Source organism: Halyomorpha halys, unplaced genomic scaffold, assembly GCF_000696795.3.
Source record: "Halyomorpha halys isolate HHAL.00 unplaced genomic scaffold, Hhal_1.1 Scaffold6.1, whole genome shotgun sequence".
Classification (NCBI taxonomy): domain Eukaryota; kingdom Metazoa; phylum Arthropoda; class Insecta; order Hemiptera; family Pentatomidae; genus Halyomorpha; species Halyomorpha halys.
This window is the reverse complement of record NW_027111275.1, coordinates 109,877-130,382: the sequence shown is the minus strand read 5'-3', so window position 1 is coordinate 130,382 and position 20,506 is coordinate 109,877. Positions and strand designations below refer to the sequence as shown.

The window sequence follows — 20,506 nt, the reverse complement described above, 5'->3', positions numbered from 1 at the left end:
TTTCAACTTCAGAGAATATTTTAAGAGAAATCTTGTCTTGATTGAAATAAGTTCCTTCTTCCAGCGATTCTATAAGCGCTGAGAGAAAAATCTTCCATCGTGGTTTATAGTAATCTCTAATGAGGCCTGGAAGCAGAATTTCATATTTAACTGTATTGTACAAAGGCAGGGAGAATGGAAGGTGGGCAAATGGGACTACTTGCTACGGACCCCGAGGCTCAAGAGGCCCCCTATTTTCTAAATTCAATCTTTTTTTTTTACTTCTAAAAATTTAAAAAGTACAATAAATAACAATAATTATGTTATTTTGAGTTAGTTAAGTTGAACGATCGAGCTTATAATAAAACAGTTACTCTGTTGTGATTACCATTTTCAAGCTCTATGATAGTTGCAGGTGATTTAAATGTAAAGATACTAAGATTATAACAACAAATAAAGACAACTACAAGAGCCTCATTAGGCTTCTAAGGGAGAAGAATTAGGACTTCCACTGTTACCAGCTTAAAGAAGATAAACCATGACGAGTCGTATTGAGGGGACTCCATTTCACTATCCCATCTACAGCCATTAAGAGTGACTTAAAGGAATTGGATCACAACGTTCGCCATATTTCTAATGTGGTACACCCCATGAAAAAATATCGCCTTCCTCTATTTTTCATTGACTTGGAACCTGCTTCCAATAATGCAGACATTTTTAAAATTTCGAGGCTGGTATACTCTTGTGTACATTTGAGGAACCCCGATAAAGGGCTGAAATTGGAGGTGAACTGGAAAATTTTTTGGACTGATCTAGAAAACGTACTTGACTTAAAAATTCTATTAAAACAAAACAACAGATCGACTCTGCTATCGAAATACTCTCTAGATAGATAGAAACTACTATCACTAACAATACTTCACCAATGGACATACAAATTTTTCAGGAAAACAGCTTACCTCGTCACGTACAAGCCTTATTAACAGAAAAGAGGTGGCAGAACAAGATATCTTTCGGACAAAACTCATTACAATACGTTGACTAACAGACTAAAAACAGAAATTAGAAAACAGAGAATACAAAATTTCCAGAACTTAACAGAAAACCTAAATATCACTGACAAATCATTATGGACAACTACTAAAAAGCTACTAAAATACAAATATTTCAACCATTCACTTCTCACTGAAAATAAGACTTGGACACGATCAGATGAAGAAAAAACTCAAATGTTCGGCGAACACCTCTTCAAAACTTTTAACCCCCACACTGATATCCTTAATCCAACCCAACTTGAACATTTATATAAACCTGAGCTAGAAACCCTCCTGGCTTCTCATTGGTCATCTGTAGGACTTACGGACACACGACTCAGCAATTACACACAGACACATTTCCGCCGTTACCTCACTTAAAGACTTGACTTCTCCACACGTCGCACTACTGGTGCGTTATGGCCTCCCCTCCAGACTGATAAACAGTGCCACACTTAAGACAACAAAAACACAGCCATCACAGTTCGAGTCAGACTCGAACACTCCTACGAAATAACTTGTGTTTACCGTAGCCCCAGAGCCAAACCGCACACACTCAAGACTTTTCTCCACGACTTCGAGAACGACAGACAATGCATCATAGTAGGTGACCTTAACGCCAAACACCACAGATGGAACTGCGCTAAAGGAAATGCATTAGGAAACCCCTTGACAAAAAAGGAAATGCACAATCATACACCCTAATGCATACAAATATATGTATACATCTAACCCAACATACACATATACTTACTATTCACGCAACAACTACACAGATTCAGTAACTGTACAACACTCGACTTTAGTGGTAATTGGTATTTGGTATAGTAGGCAACATGATCCTCGTTGCAGTGGATTTTTAAACTCATTTAAACCATTAACGATTATCTGAGTTTAATTATAGTTCAACTGAAGCATGTAGTTGAAGATGTAATATACACGTAATCAAGTAATGATTCCGCCCCCACTCAGGCAGCAGATAGATCCCTCCCCACTCATGTCCAAGCAGGAGGTGTTAAGCACCAAGTTAACCCTCACACAGCCGACCACAACTATTTTCCTTAAAATTCCCGGCATTCAGGGGACATCATTTTGATATTTATTGCTTAAATGTTTGTGTTGTAATTATTTGATAGTAATAAAAAGTGGTAGGTAAGAGAGAAAAAGTAAATACACTTAATATTTATTACTCTCAAGAATAGCATTGACAACAATGAAAATTAAATTTATAAATACATTTATTTAAAAATAAAAATGCTATTACATATTAGGAACTAACCATATCATTTTCATAGAAAAAAAGTAAATTACCACCAGATATTTCTACTTTTCAAATATTTTATTTCATTCTTCAATTAAGTTGTAAACGTTTATATTTTTCCCATTTCTCCTTTATACTCCATGATATAGCAATAGAGTCCCCTATTAGAGAGTTATTTATCAATTAATTTTTTTTATAAAATAATATCAGTTATTTAATTCTACTAAATAGCTCACCAATAGGACTGTCTGGATAGTTAAAATCGCTATAAAAAAAATGTTCTTCAACGTCATAAAATATTTTGTCTGAAATCTGTGTTTGGTTCAAAGTGGTGTTTGTTGTTAATGACTCACTAAGCGCTGAAAGAAAAATCTGCCAGCGTGGTTTGTAGTAATCTTTAATTAAACCTGAAATTATAACTATTATTAAAACTGCGAAGAAACAATGTCTCAGTAAAGAATGCTTAAAGTTTAGGCTCATCCCGCTGCATTCAGTGTAGGCGGCAGCTAAAGTTGAGCATGTAAAATTAGATTAACATGATTTCTCTTCTAATATTACTCAGAGGATCTAATTGTTCATTACAGAGGAGGTCTGACGGATCCGAAAAATGAATATTGCTGCTCAGGAAGTGGGTGATTTTAGGTGGGAGGGAGTGGGGATACTGCCCATGAGCTTTCCTCGGCAATTCGGCTCCTGAGCATTGTAGAGCCTCGCATTTGACCCAAAACAGTCAGACCATGAACCATATTCAAGTTTGAAAATATGATCAAATTTCAGCTGTGGCAACATCTAATATCAACATCCAAGATCAGGTAGATACCTCATTTTCTGAGTATTGAAGTGCCACGCTACCTCAAAGACTTTCGTCTCTGCTCTGATTTCCATATTGTCAAACTCCGTTGTTAGATGAGATTCTCTCTGGAACGCCGTAATATTGGAACCACGATCGCAGGGTCTTCAATAATGCTTCCGCCGATCTTTCTGTCACTGGGAACGCTATTGCTAATTTACTGAACTACCGTGACCCTCTTGTACCCTTTCCAACACAGCGAGTTCTCCTATAGATCACTAAGAAGGGGTTCTGGAGTTGGCGTTTCTTCCTGTATTGCCTGAGGTGGGTGACGGTCATATTTGGTGCTTATGCATACTTCACAATTACCTATGGTGTCTTGGATGGTCCGCATTAATTCCTACCAAGTATCCGCGGTAGAGTCTGTAGAGTCTTATTAAGCCCTCTATGATTCGTCTTGCCCTGGTGATAGGCGAGCGTCACCTTTTTTTGGCGTTTTGATTCCTGGAGATTCTCTACCATCATCGTGCTCCTTATTAATGTGCGTTCTATATAGTTTTTTCCACTCACCAGAGACACTGAATTTTTGTTCCTAACAACTGCATTGTTTATATACAAGTGGTAGGTCTATCCCGCTTTAGACGCATCTTTCAGTGCTCTGCAAAACTGGTCCTCTTTAATACCAGGTGAAGACCAGATGGTCGTGATACTACATTTATTGTACTCTCCGGAAGTCTTGGTTTTCCAGATAATCTGGCGCTGTTTGTTTTTAATGATCTCTTCTAACCCTTCAATTTTCATCGGACTACTTGCAGTCTTCGTCGGTATCCCTGTTCTCGGTGTCCGGCATTTATTGCTGTTCTTATTCCCCTAGAGTCCACTCTCTTAGGAACTGTCTTCCGCCTCCAGATGGTTCACCTTCCTCATCCTCGATTGCATTGATCATTACAGCCTTCGAAAGCCAGTCCGAGACAACCTTGTCCTTCCCGGGCTTATACGCAAGTCCACGTAGGCATTGTACTGAGCATTTCCTTGCATCTGATGATTTGTGCAGATGTCTCATTCAGTTTACCATCCCACTGCAGCGGTCTATGATCGTTGTGTACCCGAAAACAACGACCAAAAATATATGGCCGGAAGTGTTCCACCACCTACAAGATTCCCAGCAACTCGCGTTCCAGGGCGCTGTAGCGGGTCTTCACATCAGTAAGACTCGCATAAGCTATGAGTCGCTCTTCCTCTTCATATTCTTGTGATAGCACCGCCCCGTGAGCGTATTCGCTTGCTTCGGTCGTGAGGGTAAATTGCTTCTTGAGATCGGGGAATGCCAGGACCGGTTCTCTCTGTAACCTTGCTTTGCACTTCTGGACGTTGTTCTCCATCTAAGGAGTCTCCTTTATCGTGTTCCCTTTCTTGAGTAGATTGTTAAGGGGTACAAAACATTCTGTCATGTCCGGTAAGAACCTTCAGAGCTCCTAGTAATCTTCGCACTCCTACGTCTTCCCGTTATCCTTTGAAGGGCCGACACCTTCTGTATTTATTTATATTAATATTATTGATATATGTATTCTATAAATATTCGACCTCCTGCATGTATAATATATGCATATGTAGGAGCAGTAAAATACTTTTTCTTTACCTGACCATTGTTTATTGGCGTAATCAAGTATTTCACCATTGGTACCCCATAGTGTTATCTGATTTCTGGCATTTCTTTCATATATTTTCTGTTCCTAAAAAAAAAAAAAGATGTTATGTTATTTTTAACGAACATATTTTTTCTTATAAATTGAACTGCTGGTCATATTTATCGCATTAATATCTCGCTGCACCATCTTATAAGAAAACCGAGTGTACAGTTCATCAACTAAAGAAATTGGTGATTTGGAAGCAATTTACTGATATAGAGAAATGGATTACGCCAAAAATAAATGGGAACAACCACAAAACAATGAATTTTCGAGAGAAGTTTGAGTTTCAACTACACAATGCAGCACTAAAGGAGGATTGAAACACGAAATCAAATGATACAATTCAGAAATAACTGGAGAAAAAAAATGCAATGGTGTGAATAATAATAGGTAATGCCGTTGCCAACTCTAAAGAGTGGTAATTAATCCCAGCGGAATAAAGAATCCAATTTGGAAACTATGAATGCAATGAAAGCGCTTTGAGTCACGGATCATTGCTTGTGTCGTGAAGGCTTAGGCCTCCAGTGTTTGGCCTGAATTGGAATTTGTCTCAACCTTTCTTGGCCTTAAAGTCCCCTATAATTGATATACTTAGAAATCAGTTTGTCTTCGGTCAGTGCATATACGTTTACACGCGTGATATTAATCCAACGACCTCTGCCTAATGAACACATTCTTTCGTAATTAAAGGTAAATCAAGTCATGCTTTATTTCCTTCGAACTCATATAACTATAAAGCCAGTGCCATTTTTTAGGTTTCTTTCTCCATTTGAGTGGCTCCTAGTCTGTAAAGCGCTGAATATCCCGTGATCCAATATGAAGTCCGTTAAACAAAGACGTGATCGTGACCATGTTAAGACAGTCTGATTTTTCGAGGCTAGCCTATGATTGGGTAATTGTCATTTTTTGACAGGATGGGTTTGTCAGAACTAAATCCCAAACTGGAGGGTCAGGAACAATATCAAGGAAAGCACTTTTGCAACCCCCTTAACCCGCTCGGCCATCCCGACCTTGTGTGTATATAACTCATTGCACCTTATACTTTATATTTTAGAAAATTAAAATTTACTTACTAGAGGCGTAGTAGCAATACGTTTTGCAGAATTAATCCAGTTACCCAAAAGAAATTTACAACTGCTCGCTAATATAGTTTCTAAGTCATCAAGGAGTTCAAGGAACGTTGCTGTTGTTTGACTATAAAAATAATTCATTTTTCAGTTCACTCATCTTAAAATGCTATAGACAAAATATTGACTTACTACACTTAAGTACTTACCGTAAAATAGTTAAATTTCCTTCAACATAGGTACCATTAATGTATATAAACAGGTCATTTAGTTTTATCTGTATTGCCTGTCTTGTAACATCCACAAGATCAATTAGAAATGTTTCTGTAATATTACTTTCTGGTATTTCGGATGAAGCCTGTAGTAGTTCTGTCCAAGCATTGTAAACATCAGTTTCATTATACCATAACTATCAATGAGCAACAAATGTATAAATTATTTCATTTACTAGGTTCAATATTTAAATTTAAGTAGTTGTTTTATTTTTACATTATCTGTTTCCATGTTGAGCCTGGGATGTGACACAACAGTGTACATTCCAAATTGACGACAATGACCTGTGTAGTTGTAGACCGATTGCTAGACAGAAATGTATATTCATATAATTTTTGAATATATTAATATTTTTTTCGGTAGACTATTGACCTACGTGTTTTGTTTGCATGTGGCTTCATATAAATAGATAGAAGCACACTCATGCGCATTCCTTAAATCGTTTAACTGGAAAAGTTATTATGTGGTCTCGAAGAAAAATATTTTAGCTTTAACCTAAGGTTTTAACAACATTTAATTGGCAGTATAGGACTCCAATGGGAGCCAAAAAAAAAAAAAAAAAAAAAAAAAACTGGTGTTAATTGGTGTCGCTAGTTTATAACTTCTTCATAGGGTTGGGAAAATATAGGTTATGGGAAAAATAACTGTTATCAATAATTTTAATTCACTTTCAGTTCAGACTGCTACACAGTAGTTGAGAGATCTCAAATGCGGGGACAGGAGCTATCATATGTTCTATAGCCTTAAAAAAATTTCCATATTGGTTTAATTGATTCGGTTTGATCAATAATAATTCTTCAAGGGGTTTTTGGTATTAAAATCATATTGTTATAATAAAAAAAAAGTTTTCTTGAGACTAAGTAAATAATTTAGTCATACTTATAAATTATAAGTAGGTATCAGCAAGTTTTGTTTGTTTAATTTTATTTCACGTCCGAGTAAATAATTTAACTATCGTAAAAAGCTAAACAAAAAACCAGGTTTGATTTTTTTAATAATTAAGTAGGAAATTTAACTATATTTATAAAATATTTGAAATCAAATTAGGGAATAACAAATTTGAAATATACATGTGGTTTTAGTTAAAATTGTTCAAATATTGATCACATTTTTTACTATGTCAAATATTACAGACAAAATTAAAATAAAACGAGGTTGCCCATCAGCTTTATATAGATTTTAAAAAGCTTCGCGCTTCTATTGACCCTCAGGTAACAATGGTAACAATTCAGGGATATAGATACAGGAGGAAATATATTTGAACAGGTAGATAGGTTTAAGTATTTAGGTTTTACTGTAACTAGTAAAACCAAAATAGATGCGGAAATAAAAGTGAAGTTAAATGCGGCAAATATTTGTTATTTTTCAATTTCGAAATTACTTAGCTTGCGCCTCTTGTCCAAAAACGTAAGAGTTAGAATTTACAAAATTTTTATCCTTCTCACTATTCTTATGGATGCAATACGTGGCCTATTACACAAGTGGGACACCAGAACTGTTACACTGGGAGAACAGCGCCTAAAGTTTTCTGAAAATAAAGTATTATGTAAAATATTCGGACCGAAAAAGGATGTGTTAACAGGACTTAAAAGAAGACAGGAATTTACAGACTAAAGCGCTGAAATGAGGGTATTGCGCCCGGTAAATATAATTCAGGTTACAGCATTGTGGCGAACAAGATGAGAGTGTAAACTTGTAGGAATTAGAAATGAACGGACCTCTAAATTGTTAATTAAAACTGAACCCACGGGTAAACATCCGAGAGATAGACCGGCAGGAGGATTGTGTAGACTGATCTTGGTGGTTTCGTTTTGTGGTATCGGTACTGAACCTTCGGGTTCCCTAAGCCTTTATTATTACTATAAAATGGAATATAAAATAAAAAAAAATATTTGTATAGATTCAAGAAACCAATAACTGACTTAGTTACATTTGGGATTGAATTTCAACTATCAAGGTACCAACCCTCGAATTTCATCCAAAATAGTTTTCATTCAGACACGAAACTAAAATTGTTCTCTAAAATTTCTCTTCCTGCATATTAACAAATCTGCCGTACCTCTGATAGTGAAGAAGTAATATTAAGTATATATATTTAAATTGAAAGTGTTAATAACCCGATCCTTTCTAAAGGATTAAAAAATCTTATTATTTAGTTCCATACGGAGGTTTAAAGCTATGATAAGTATTGTTGTTTTATTTGAGTTTGAAGTTATTATGTTTAGGAAACTGACAAAAGTGTGGAGTTGCCATATAATTTTATTCCCAGAGCGTTAGCAATCGTAAATCAGGGACTATCTTATAATTTATACTATATGGTACATTATTGTAATACTTAGGAGAGAGGTAAAGTTTCTGAAATATCTAATACATACAGATCTCTACAATAATGATCCACATCTCTATAATAACAATAGTTGCTGCTCACCATTAATAATTTCCACGCTTTTTGGGCATGTTTATTTTCTATTCCATACCGTCGCCTTGCGTAATAGGTATACCTGAAAGATATTAAAAATAGAGAAGCTTAGAAGGATATGTAGGAGATAGGTTTTGCCTTCCATTTACCTATGTCATAAAAAAAAAATTACAATTAAAATAAGTATTTCACTATGCGATAGATATTTCTTACCTAAAATATCATTATAACTTCTAGAATAGAAAAGAGGTACAATAAGGAAAGAAAATCCAAAGGCGTTGGATACGCTTGCAATTAGCGATTCCGAGAATTTTGCAAGGAAGGAAGTGCACTTCTCTTTAGATAATTCTGTAAAGGCGAAAAAACACCAGTTGTTGTGGAAATCAGGGGAAGCATTGAAACGTTTGCAAACTCTTTCATTTAAGCCCTACTTTGCCTTTCGGCTACATAAAGAATGTGGTTATGTTACCCCTGCTAACAAACAAAAAACAAAATAATATATACATGTTTGTGGTTTTATAGCTCCGTAAGTATAATTCTAATTAGAGATATTTTCAAGTGAAGTTTATATAAAACTTTATTGGGAAAATTAAAACAAAAAAAAAGATTAGCCCTCTTGGACTAATTCTATGCCGGACACACGGGTGATATAGTCAAAGCCTGCCTGCCTTTTTGAACATTGGAGGAATGGGGGATCTTGAATATGAAAAATATTGGAAACCAGGGACGTCTTTGGGAAAATACATGCCTGATTATGGTCAATCTCCCATGTAAAGACAATACTTACCCTAATTTGTTGCAATAAACTATCTTTATTGACTGGGCTAATTTTATGGCTCAGGTTTCTTCTCCATGCGTCATGTTGGAAATGAAAGCAAATGGTAAAAGGGGCATGCTTCACGTTTTCCTTGGCTTCATATAGCGGTTGAAACAGGGCGACGACAATACTGACATAGCTTTAAATGTACACAGGATGCGTTATTATATAAATTCGAATAAAGCATTAATGATATTACTAAAAATTTGAAATCTGAAACTTTAAATAATCGCAATGGTTTCTTTTTTTTGTGTTATTAAGCATATCATTATTTGAATTAGATAAATTAGTTATAATAAATAAGTTAAACATAATAATAATAAATGTCAGGGCGAGGACAATACTGAAATAGCTTTAAATGTACATAGAATGCTTTATTATATAAATTTAAATAAGGCATTAATGATATTACTAAAAATTTGAAGTCTGAAACTTTAAATAATCATAATGGTTTCTTTTTTGTGTGTTATTAAGCATATCATTATTTGAATTAGATAAATTAGTTAGAATAAATATGTTAAACATAATAATAATAAATGGTTAATAAATTAACCATCAGTGAAACTCAGCTCTTAAATGGCTCACTGATTTCTCAACAGTGTTATTATTTTAAATAATGAAATAAGGCTCTAATTTATTTTTAGAAGTATACCATTCTGTAAGGTTTGCTGGTTTTTTCCTCCAAAACATATCCATTAGCAAATCATAAATGACATAGTTTTGGTTAATTCCCTCAGGAGTAATTCCAACCCCTACCAAGGTGGAGTTCTCGAATTCTCTAGCTTCAAATATATTCTGAAAAAAAAAACCATTAGAACTTAAATATAAATCCTGATAATAATGATGGATATAAGGTGTATTTACATTGTTAATGAACTCAGAAGAACCGTGTAAGCCCAATGTTCCTCCAAAATTATGGAGCATACACCATATAAATGGTTGTCCAAAAAAGGAATCCAGAACCTTATATTGCGGAAGTATTTCTGCTTGCAAATCAAGAACTAGAAATTTACCCTGAAAATTAGAAATTCACAAGTGATTTTAGTTAGGATATACAATATTATAATTATAATTAAATGGTTAATGGTCATCCTTTTAGTAATTGTTAATAATTACTCTTGTTTGTAATTGTCTGAATTAAATAATTAATTAAAAATAATTTTTTATAATTGCATATAAAAGTTTTCTTGTAGTCTGTTTGATTAATACTATAAATAAAGTGTTGTAATAAAACAAAACTTTTTTTTCACAACTAATCTATTTGACCAGAATTTGAGGTGACTCGTCATGAAATATTCCCTCCAAAATATTTTCTTCGTCTATATTTTTGGGTCTAACTAACGTAGACAATTTAAAATTGACTAAACAAAACCAGTGGAACTATTCAAGACAAGTTAAGGGTTCAAAATCCCATTTTGCTAAAAACCACACATTATAAAAAAAAAGTGGGCACATAAATTGTAGGTGATGTTTTCTGATCCCGTCTACATGCGCCAGTAGCAGATGGAATAAGATATTGTATGATCATGCATTTTCGTTGAGACATCTATGTTTCAAGAAGCCCAAAATTAAAAAAAAAGAAGATAGGAAATGTCTTAAAAATGATCTAGTATTAATTTTATCACGTTAAAATTTTACAACTAGAAATATTATTAAATATACTTTTCTAAAAACAATTGTAATTGGAGTTAGTCAATTTGTCAACTGAAAACCTTATGAAATAAGTATTGTCACAGGGATTATTATATATATGTTCTAAAACGAGCGAAGATTAATTTCAATTCACCCTTATTTAAATTTAAATTAATCTATATATGTATATATAGTTGACCGTAAAAATTGATATATAGGAAGATGGTCAGGGTTGCGGTCAATAGTGAAACAACCGTTGTAAACTATTTTTGTTTCACTATTGACCGCAACCCTGACCATCTTCCTATATATTAAATTAATCTAGTATTATAATAAATCTAGTAAATGGAAGTTGTATGGCGAACGCACCATATCAGATTTTTTATTTCTAAATTCTATGTATGTGTTTAAATATTGTAGTATTATGGGACTACTTTTTCTATAATTTTTATTGATAAATGTGATTTTTCCTTTCATATTGCCGTTAATTTATACTAAAATAATTGAGCTTTTTGATATTGCATTTAGACAAATTCTGTTAGTTTCGATTGACTGAAGTTGAACACGGTAATATCGAAACAATTTATCGACAATTGGCATTTCCTAGCATGGGCTGATCTCAAAATGAATTCATTATCTTCATATTGGCATATGTAGGTCGGGTACTTTCTACTAAAGAGTCAATGTGATTGTAGGAAAAGGAATTACCAGAGAGGCAGTATACAGCTGATAATGTTAAGTGGAAAGGACGAGTTGAAATTATTACAAAGGTTGGATAGCGTCAGTTGGAGTGGAAGGAATGAGGGAATAGGTTAGGGATTTATGAATAAGGATGCAAGACTCGGCGTGTGAAGTGTAGTCTGGGTGGTCTGATCTGTAAGTAATGAAGTCACGGATGTAGATAAGTGACCGTTGAGTAAAGTGAGTTTCTGTCAACAGGGCAATATCTATGTGTTTGTTGTGGAGAAATATATTGAGTTCGTCACGGTGGTTATGTTGTCCATTAGCGTTCCACAAAAGGATAACTAGAGGAATTTTGGAGGAATTTTGGTCAGGATTCTACTGAGGAGGGCGATTAGCGGTTTTATGGTATTTTGGAAGGTACAGGATCTATTTTAACCGGTAATTGGGTTGGGTTGTTTACTTGAAGAGTAGGATGAGAAGGAGCTGGATGTGGATGCTCCGTTCAATAAACCTAAAAATTATTTATTGAATATCTGAAGAAAATTATTAGTGTTTACTGGAGATACACTTAGGCTAAGGTTTTCTCTTTTATAATCGATTAATCCTCTGATTAATCTCCATTGCGAACTATTCTGGTTAAAGTTAAAATAGTTATCTATCTGAAAGCGTTTTGGCTTTCCTAAACATTAACTTACTATAGGTATAGAAGTTAAAAATGCCTCTGCTCTCTTCTTTGTCCAAAATTTGTAATCATTTAGAAACATCCAGCCCTGGAGCATCCTAAAAATAAATAATAATATGGATATAAGGGTTAAAAAGGACAGAGGTTTAAACTACAAAAATAAAATAATAAACTCAGGAGCTCCGTCACTAAGATTGTATTTTTTCTTTTATGTTAGAATGGAAAAACGATTCAAAGTGATTAGATTGATTTACTATTTCTTAAAAACTACAAAAAATCGCAGGATGAAAAAAGAAACGTTGACACCACCTAAAGGTTCCTCGTTTCCATCTCCCTTCACTGTTCCTGCCTTCTCTACCTCTTCATCATGTATGTATGGGGTAGCTTAGTCGGTGGGGCACTAACTACAACGATTCGGGTTTAATCCGTCCAAAGAGTCAAGAGTCAGGGGTTAGGGGAATCCTTCGGGGTCAATACAGCCTTATAAAATTTCATTTTTATTCATCTTTAATTGGGGAAAAATCTGACTATGGGGTATAATTATGAACAAATCGCTTACTTGTATAACCGTTGTTCATGAAACAGTACTCCACAATGTACTGAACCCCTGACCATTCATAGGTTGATGCGGTACAGAATTAAATTTTTTTATGTACATATTGGTTGTAATAATCTTATGTTTCTAAAATTGGTAGAGATTTTGAGAATCTTTCTTTCCATAATTTTACCCCATCATATCATAACATTTTTGGTTGATTTAAATCACCTGCCGTCCATTTGGTTCATCCGTTGCAAGTGATGGTGAAAATCCTTCGTGAGGACGGACGACAGAAAGAGGTGGCTATTGCTTATCATCAAGGCAAAACAAATCACCATGGAATTCTGGAGACCCTGCTGCGTTAAAGAGAAGGCATTTTTGGTGGGGGATGAAGAAGATAATGTCGTATATTGTAGGAAACTGCGATGTTTTTCTACACATAAAGTATGACAGACACCCACCAAAAGTGAGACAATGGAGAAACCTACCGCAGATGTGCCGTTCAACGATCTACAGATCAACACTTTCTCATGGAAAGGATATGAATGGATAACCATAATTGATCTCTTCAGTAAGGCAGTATTGGCGCATCAGGTGCAGGACAGATCGTCTGAAGCAGTGTTAGCAACTCTCCGATTGTGGTTTGAGTTTCGTAGTTCTGGAGTGTATCTCATCAGATGGAGAGAGGGGTTCAACAATGCAAGAATTCGAACGGAATTGAAGGACCTTGACTTGACATAGCACCTCAACATACCATGGCACCCCAAGAGTAGAGGAGGCATACAAAGAGTGGCTTCATGGCACGTTGTGTGACCATCTACGATTATATCAGGTCGACTAAGACTGGAACCGGACGTGGCTTAGGCAATAGCGGCATATAATCATTCCGTACATCCAGTTACGGGGTTTTCGCCATTTGAGATCCTTTGGGCTTATATTCTCCACTTTTGGGGAGAATGGAAAGGGAAAAAAATGGGAGAGTGATGCGGGTGAAGTTAAAGATCACAGACAAGATGGGAACGATCAAAATCGGGACGATCGTATAAAGAAAGTTGGGGTCTAATAGAGGTAAGGAGATACAGAGATACGAGGGCTCCTTCAGGGCGATAACCATTAGGGAATATGGTGCTGTTACTATAGAAAGCATCAGAGAACCTAAAAAAGCAGAAGCTATTATTTAACTAAAAGTTCGGAATCGCTCATTTTAAATTAATATACATATTAACGATATGATGAACATACATATTAACAATATTTATATGATGGAAATGTTTGAGTATAATAAAATAATACAAACCAGATTCCATTAGGATCTGTTGTAGTTATGGATCCATATATTGACCTTCCTATTCCTCGTAGGTAATCCAGGTCTCCAGAAGATGGTACCATTTCATTGAATGGATCACAATTATATACATGATTAGTTCCGAATTCGCGGATGTACTATAAACATGGAACAATAATTCTTTTAATTAATATGAGGTTCATAATCAAACGTTATTATTAAAAACTATACCTCATGCAGAAATAGTGAGCCAACTTCATTGAAAATAGGGTCATCAGGTTGCAATATATAGGGGCTGAAAAGTTAGAAAGATAAAAGCTTGAATATATTTTAATGTTTGTCTGATATATCATTTATATATACACATATAATTTATGAATCCGCCCACATAAAACACTATACTACATACACATTTTGGATTTCTTGTATGGATTTCGTAATTGTATGATTATATAATGCATATAGACTGTTGACTGATAAATAAAATAGATATTATTTGATAAAAAATTATCAATAATTTAAATATTGCTATATATCGAGGTTTTAACAATTTCGATAACAATATGACAAATTTCTTTATGTAATTTAGCCACATCTATACCGATACCCGTCCTCCCGGAAAGGATACCTGTCAACAACAGGGACAACTGTGTTTATATACCATATTTGTCTGATATACCACAGTTTTTTACACCTTTGTATACCACAGTTTTTCCCAACTGGTTAATGAATATCACGTGTTGGAGGAGCAGAAACCATTAAACCAGGTAAAAATCGAAAGAGAGATCTCTATGCCTATTTCCGATAGGCTCTCACCCTCACTCAGGGCCTAAGGGAGACGCTCACCTAGTGGGTGTCGTAACTAATAGCCATTGAGGAATAAGATTCCAAAATAGTGATGCCTCTAAGGACAAGTGGGGGGAAAAAGGGACTTTACCGCGGAAAAGAAGACAGAAGTAAGGTAGACCGAAATGAGAGCAGGATGCACTTAGACGAGTCCTAAGAAGGGCGAATCAAACTTGAAACGTCTTCCCTTTGGCCAAGACGACACCCACGGCTAAGACGACAAGTATCACTTAACTCAGCAGCTATTTAGACAATCTAGGTAATAAGTTATAATCTAAACAAAATATTTTATGACCAACTATTTATCTGGATAATTTTTAATCATATCATTACAATCAACTGTAAATAAATGCTTCTATAGCCAAACTATATCAAGATATAGTTTATATACTATTATATTACCCAATACATACTACTATATAATACTATTATATACCCAGTACACACCCCTTGTTATAATTAATGGTAACAATATTTTATAAATATAAAGTTCTTATATTCAATAAAGTTATAATATTCAATAATTGATAAACTGGACAACACAAAAAGCCTTTCGAAAGGAATTCTATAATAACAATAGTTTTACCTTCAGCAATTATCTTGGCATCCCGAACGACAGTATACAAACAATATATATATATATTTTTTATACTCTAAACTCTATTTCCAAATTAAAATTTATAATAAAATAAATTTTACAATATACTGAAAAGTATAATAAAATTGCGATATACAAGTTAATAAATTAAACTTTCCTAAGATGTTGCATGAATTGTTTCTCAGATTAGGGTATTTGTATTTTAGTCTTTGATTTGTTTGTGTTTCATTTATTTTATCTGTTTCCTGGGTTTATATATATTTTTTTACCATAACGCTTAGCTTAAACAGTGGCACAGCTGGCAAAAACGTTTTGCCATTTGATTTTGAGATGGACGTGTTCCAAAGATATTACCGCAGACTAGGTTTCCCTACAGTAGTTCCCATTTAGACTACAAAGCTAGTAGATTGTAGTACCACTAATCAAGCAATGTAAGTGATATGTACTCCTACTAGAACAAAACTTTTTTTTTTGTTCAAAATTATTATTCTTTCCTTCTCACCAGAAATTGATGCAATCACAAATTTATTTTGTTTTTATTTGCTCCTGTCAACAGGCTAAACTTTGGCTTAAATAATACAAAGAAGGAGATATTAATTCAACTATAAATGTATAAACTTACCAACAAAATTCATTTGGAAACCCATTCCATTTATCAAGCTTTGTCATATTAGCTGATGGGAATATCCTGAAAAATCATCCTTATCAAAAATAAAACCTCTATTATTATCTATGGTAGATAAATTGATCATAGTTGACCATTTGATATTGCAGTTTATGCTTATTTAATATATTTTACAATATCTTTAAATATATTACACATTTTCGTAACGCCTTAAATAAAAAAAAATTGAATTTTCAATCATTTTAGCTGTAACTTTAGTCATAATATAAATTATTCTTAAGATATTACTCAAAGAAATACTTAAATTTATTTTTTTTAAATCTAATTTTACTACATTTTTTAAATTTAATTTTTTTTTTTAATCTCTTTATTTTTAATATATACATTTTACATGATATATACAATCCAAAAAATATATATACATTATTACATTACATCTTGCTTTGCCGTATGGCATTATTAGAGAAGTTGACATAGTCCGCTGAAGGAGGGATTACAAATGTGGCATGATAGCCGGGTGCTTACAAAGAATGGAGAGGGACCATTCCGGCTGATGGTGGTGTTGTGGTGACTTCAGAGTGCAGACTGAAGTCCTTTCCTCGGTGAGGACATCGATCAAGGAGGTCGTGCTTTGCCACCTTTTAAGTCTTGTTGGGGGGGGGGCGATTTCCCTCAAGAGTGGGTTAGCATAGGCCGTCACCCCATCAAAGAATTTGATGTGCCTTCGGCCAATGTACTCCGGCACAGAGCTAGAGTTTTTAATGAATTAAGGTGTTCTTTGACCTCTGCAGTGATATACCTCAGACAATCCGTCGGAGGATGGAGTTCTGATTGCTCTGCACCTTTTCGAGCGTGGATCGGTAGAGGTGCCGCAACAGGGATGCACCATAGAGCATTGTAGGTCTGATGATGGCCTTATTTATATGCAGATTCAGCGTCAGAGAGAGATGCGGGGACTTGAGCAGATGACGTGATTTGTAGATCTTCTGGAGAGGAGAGAAGGTGAGGCCGGGGGAGGAGGTGACATACCTCGGGGTGAGGATGAGGAGAGGCTTCGACGCTATCCCTCACCTGGTATACCTGAGGGATAGGATGGCTCTGTCACTTAATGGGTTGAGCAGTATAGGGGGTGCTTTCTGGGGCCTCAGGTACCCCGCTACGACGACTATTTACAAAGAAGTGGTCTTGAGTATCCTGAGGTACGTATCCACTGCGTGGAGTCGAACCCTCACGCGGGAGAAGAAGAAGAGACTAGCCTCTATGCAACGACTGGCTCTGCTGAGGGTCACGAAGGCGTATAGGACGGTGTCGCATGAGGCGGTGTAGGTGCTGTCCGGAGCAATGCCCCTGGACTTGACCCTCAAGGAGGATGCTACGAAGTATGGTGTGAAGAGGCAGGGGCTGGGAGTACTACCGGAGGGACTCCAGGAGAGGATCGGCGAGTCCCCGAACCTTTGGAAGAAGTTCCTGCGGGAAGAGTCGATCGAGGAGTGGAATGGACGGTGGCGGACTAGTGAAAAGGGTGCGACGCTGAGGGTTCCTCCCCACCGTCTACTCAAGATTGAGAGCAGGATGAATCATCCCAGACTATTGGGTCTCGCAAATCCTGACAGGACACGGGTGATTCCGGGGAAAGCTGCAAAGCTTCTGAAAGAACATCGACCCCCGGTCCCCGACGTGTGGGGTCCCAGAAACGGTAGATCATGTGGTATTTGACTGCGCCGCGATGGAAAGACACCGTGCCAGGTTGACGAGAAAAATCGGGATCTTCGCCCTCGCCGAATCGGACTTCCCTCGTCTGATGGAGGAGAACTACCCGTTCTTCAGGGAATACATCTAGGAGTGGAGGGAGCTGGTCGGGTCAACGCACATTACATTGGGAAGAGCTCGGCCACCCGGGGTCATCGAGCTACCAATGGAAGATGACAGCGAAGAAGCAGGATGAGACCAGGAGGGCTGGACTAGGCTCCGTACTGGAGGTGAAAACCGGACGGATGCGGACCAGGCGTGTTGGACTGTTTTGGGACGCGTTTTCTCTTTCCAGTGTTCTATCAAGTGGTGGTTGATGAGCCGTTCAAACGCCTTGTTCATGTGCGAGAGGAGGCTGATCGGACGATAGTGCTCAGTGAAGTCTCCCTTCCCCGGTTTCAGTAGAGGTACCACGATCGATGGGAAAGTACGAGATCCGCATACACGTGTTGATGGGAAAAGGGTGCGACGCTGAGGAAATTCTTCCATTACCCTTCCTAGAGATTTTTGTCCATTACCCTTCCTAGGAAGCATCTTCATCAGTACAAATGGGATTCCGTCCAGTTTCGACGCCTTTGACGCATCGTAGTACAGACTCAAGCTGGTTGAAGGAGGAGAATAGAGGCTTCTCATTGACGCTCGGTGGTCCAGGTTGTGGATGGGGTGCACTGGTCCTCCGTTCAGCATCCCTCGCTGCATAGCTAGGGGCCAAGACTTCTGCCTGTTCCCCGGAGGACAGTAGATTTTCGCCTGATGTGAGGTGCACATTCCGACTCTTGTTGACGAAGGTCCTCACGAGTCTCCAGAACTGGATGATCATCATGGGTCCTTCGTAACTGGTCATGGCAGAGCAAGGTCTTCCACTTCCACATAAGGTTGGCTATCTGCCGAGTCATCGCATTGATGGCCGCCTTCAGGCTGTAATCATGCGTGCGCTGGAAGATGTTGCGAAGGTTGTTTCACTGACCGATGAGGGCGAGAATGAACACAATTCATCCAAGTTATATCAATCCAATTCAGTCAATTCATTTCGATTAAGTTCAATGGGTATTGCCTGTCTGCTAGAATTTTAATTTTAAATCTAGCCTTAACTTAATATTTGATATGTCATATAAAAAGATATATCATTGGCGACTCTTTTTCTAGAATAAATAATATATGATAAAAATTTATATTTCACGTTATACTAATCGTAAGTTTAATAAATGTTAAAATAGTTCTCTACCTTTCAAATTAAACTAGTTTAATAGGAATTCCCATAGAGCTCAAAAGCATTATAATGCCTCATTTGCAAGTAAAATAAGAGAGATGATGCTGGTGTTTAAGAAGTCTTAGGATATAATATTTTTCTGAAATATTCGTAAAAATTTTCCGAAATCGTCCGTTGCCGCCAAAAAAGTTCAAAACTAAGGCTGTCTAATTTCATCTTGTTTTTGGAATTTCTGATTTAGCTAGACAAACTTTGCTGGTCTAAAACCAAACTTACAACAGCCATAGGAAGGATTTACCATGTTCCCTAGTAGGACTACTACTATAAATGTTCCTAATGTATCTTAGGAAATCAAACTGTTACTAATGTCTCTTTAAAAAAACACAGAAAACCATTATTGTAATGGTTGAGGCTAGACGCACAAAAGCAACTACTAATTTCGGTGATTAAAAAATCGTAAAAGTTTATAGATTGACTTTTTTAGAGATTTTTATCAGCATTTTCTTTTCTTTTTGTGCCGCACAACACGGGGCGTAATTTAACTGCTTCTCTAAATATTCCGATATATAGTCATATGTTAATGTGGGTACGACGAAATTGTAACTGATAAATCAAGAGCAACATTTTAATCTCTAGTGTGCAGAGACAGATATGAACGCGTGCGTTCTATTTTATCGACAACAATTGTGTCTCATGGGAAATTAAACGTGTTGGAATTTTATAGCTACCCTAACTCAACTAATTAATCGCTTGTGTGTTGGCTCTCAAATAGAAATAATGTGTTCTGTTTTTGTTATTAAAAAGTTACTTGACTAAAGTTGTCAGTGTGTGGTTACCCTAATCCTTAAGGGTTCACAAGAGCATAAAAGAGAGCATGTGTTCTATTATAAGTGCAATTTATTTTTATTTTAAGTTAAATAATATGGGCTTTAATTTATAGGCTATTACTTATGAATCTATATATTTAATTTCCGACACTTGTTTTCTATCTGGCCTCCACAAACATGGATCACCTTTAGAGCCCATCGCCAATGCAACACTGATCTTCTTCATGAAACATCGAAAGATAGATTTGATTGATTGTACGATCTTTTTGGATGTAAATTTATAAGCATTCAATGTTTCGCATGTTCATAAAGATATTGTCAAGGCTTTTAATGACACTTTCAAACATTATAAAGGTTGAACAGTCTCTTTCAAAAATTTAAGTGGAATATTGCAAATAGCTTAATTACGATTAAGCTTACCTGTTTACTTTTTAACTAAGGTTTAGTTTAATTTAAAGATGGTAATAAATAAAACAAATGTTGGTCATTTCACTATTAC

General features: G+C 36.0%; 1 protein-coding gene across 1 annotated transcript in view; it reads right to left on the bottom strand.

The window, feature by feature from the left end:
- Nucleotides 1–2,184: 2,184 nt before the first annotated feature.
- LOC106692611 (alpha-N-acetylglucosaminidase) overlaps nucleotides 2,185–20,506 on the bottom strand; it is a 26,013-nt gene continuing 7,691 nt past the window's right edge. The window contains exons 3-14 of the mRNA XM_067049289.1: nucleotides 14,384–14,447; nucleotides 14,165–14,310; nucleotides 12,343–12,427; nucleotides 10,196–10,345; nucleotides 9,984–10,126; nucleotides 8,524–8,596; nucleotides 6,312–6,401; nucleotides 6,032–6,231; nucleotides 5,829–5,949; nucleotides 4,704–4,797; nucleotides 2,511–2,681; nucleotides 2,185–2,435 (exon numbers count right to left, since the gene is read on the bottom strand). Of these exons, the coding sequence (XP_066905390.1) occupies nucleotides 2,365–2,435; nucleotides 2,511–2,681; nucleotides 4,704–4,797; nucleotides 5,829–5,949; nucleotides 6,032–6,231; nucleotides 6,312–6,401; nucleotides 8,524–8,596; nucleotides 9,984–10,126; nucleotides 10,196–10,345; nucleotides 12,343–12,427; nucleotides 14,165–14,310; nucleotides 14,384–14,447 (1,408 nt within the window). The 3' untranslated portion in view covers nucleotides 2,185–2,364. The remainder of the gene's footprint in view (nucleotides 2,436–2,510; nucleotides 2,682–4,703; nucleotides 4,798–5,828; nucleotides 5,950–6,031; nucleotides 6,232–6,311; nucleotides 6,402–8,523; nucleotides 8,597–9,983; nucleotides 10,127–10,195; nucleotides 10,346–12,342; nucleotides 12,428–14,164; nucleotides 14,311–14,383; nucleotides 14,448–20,506) is intronic.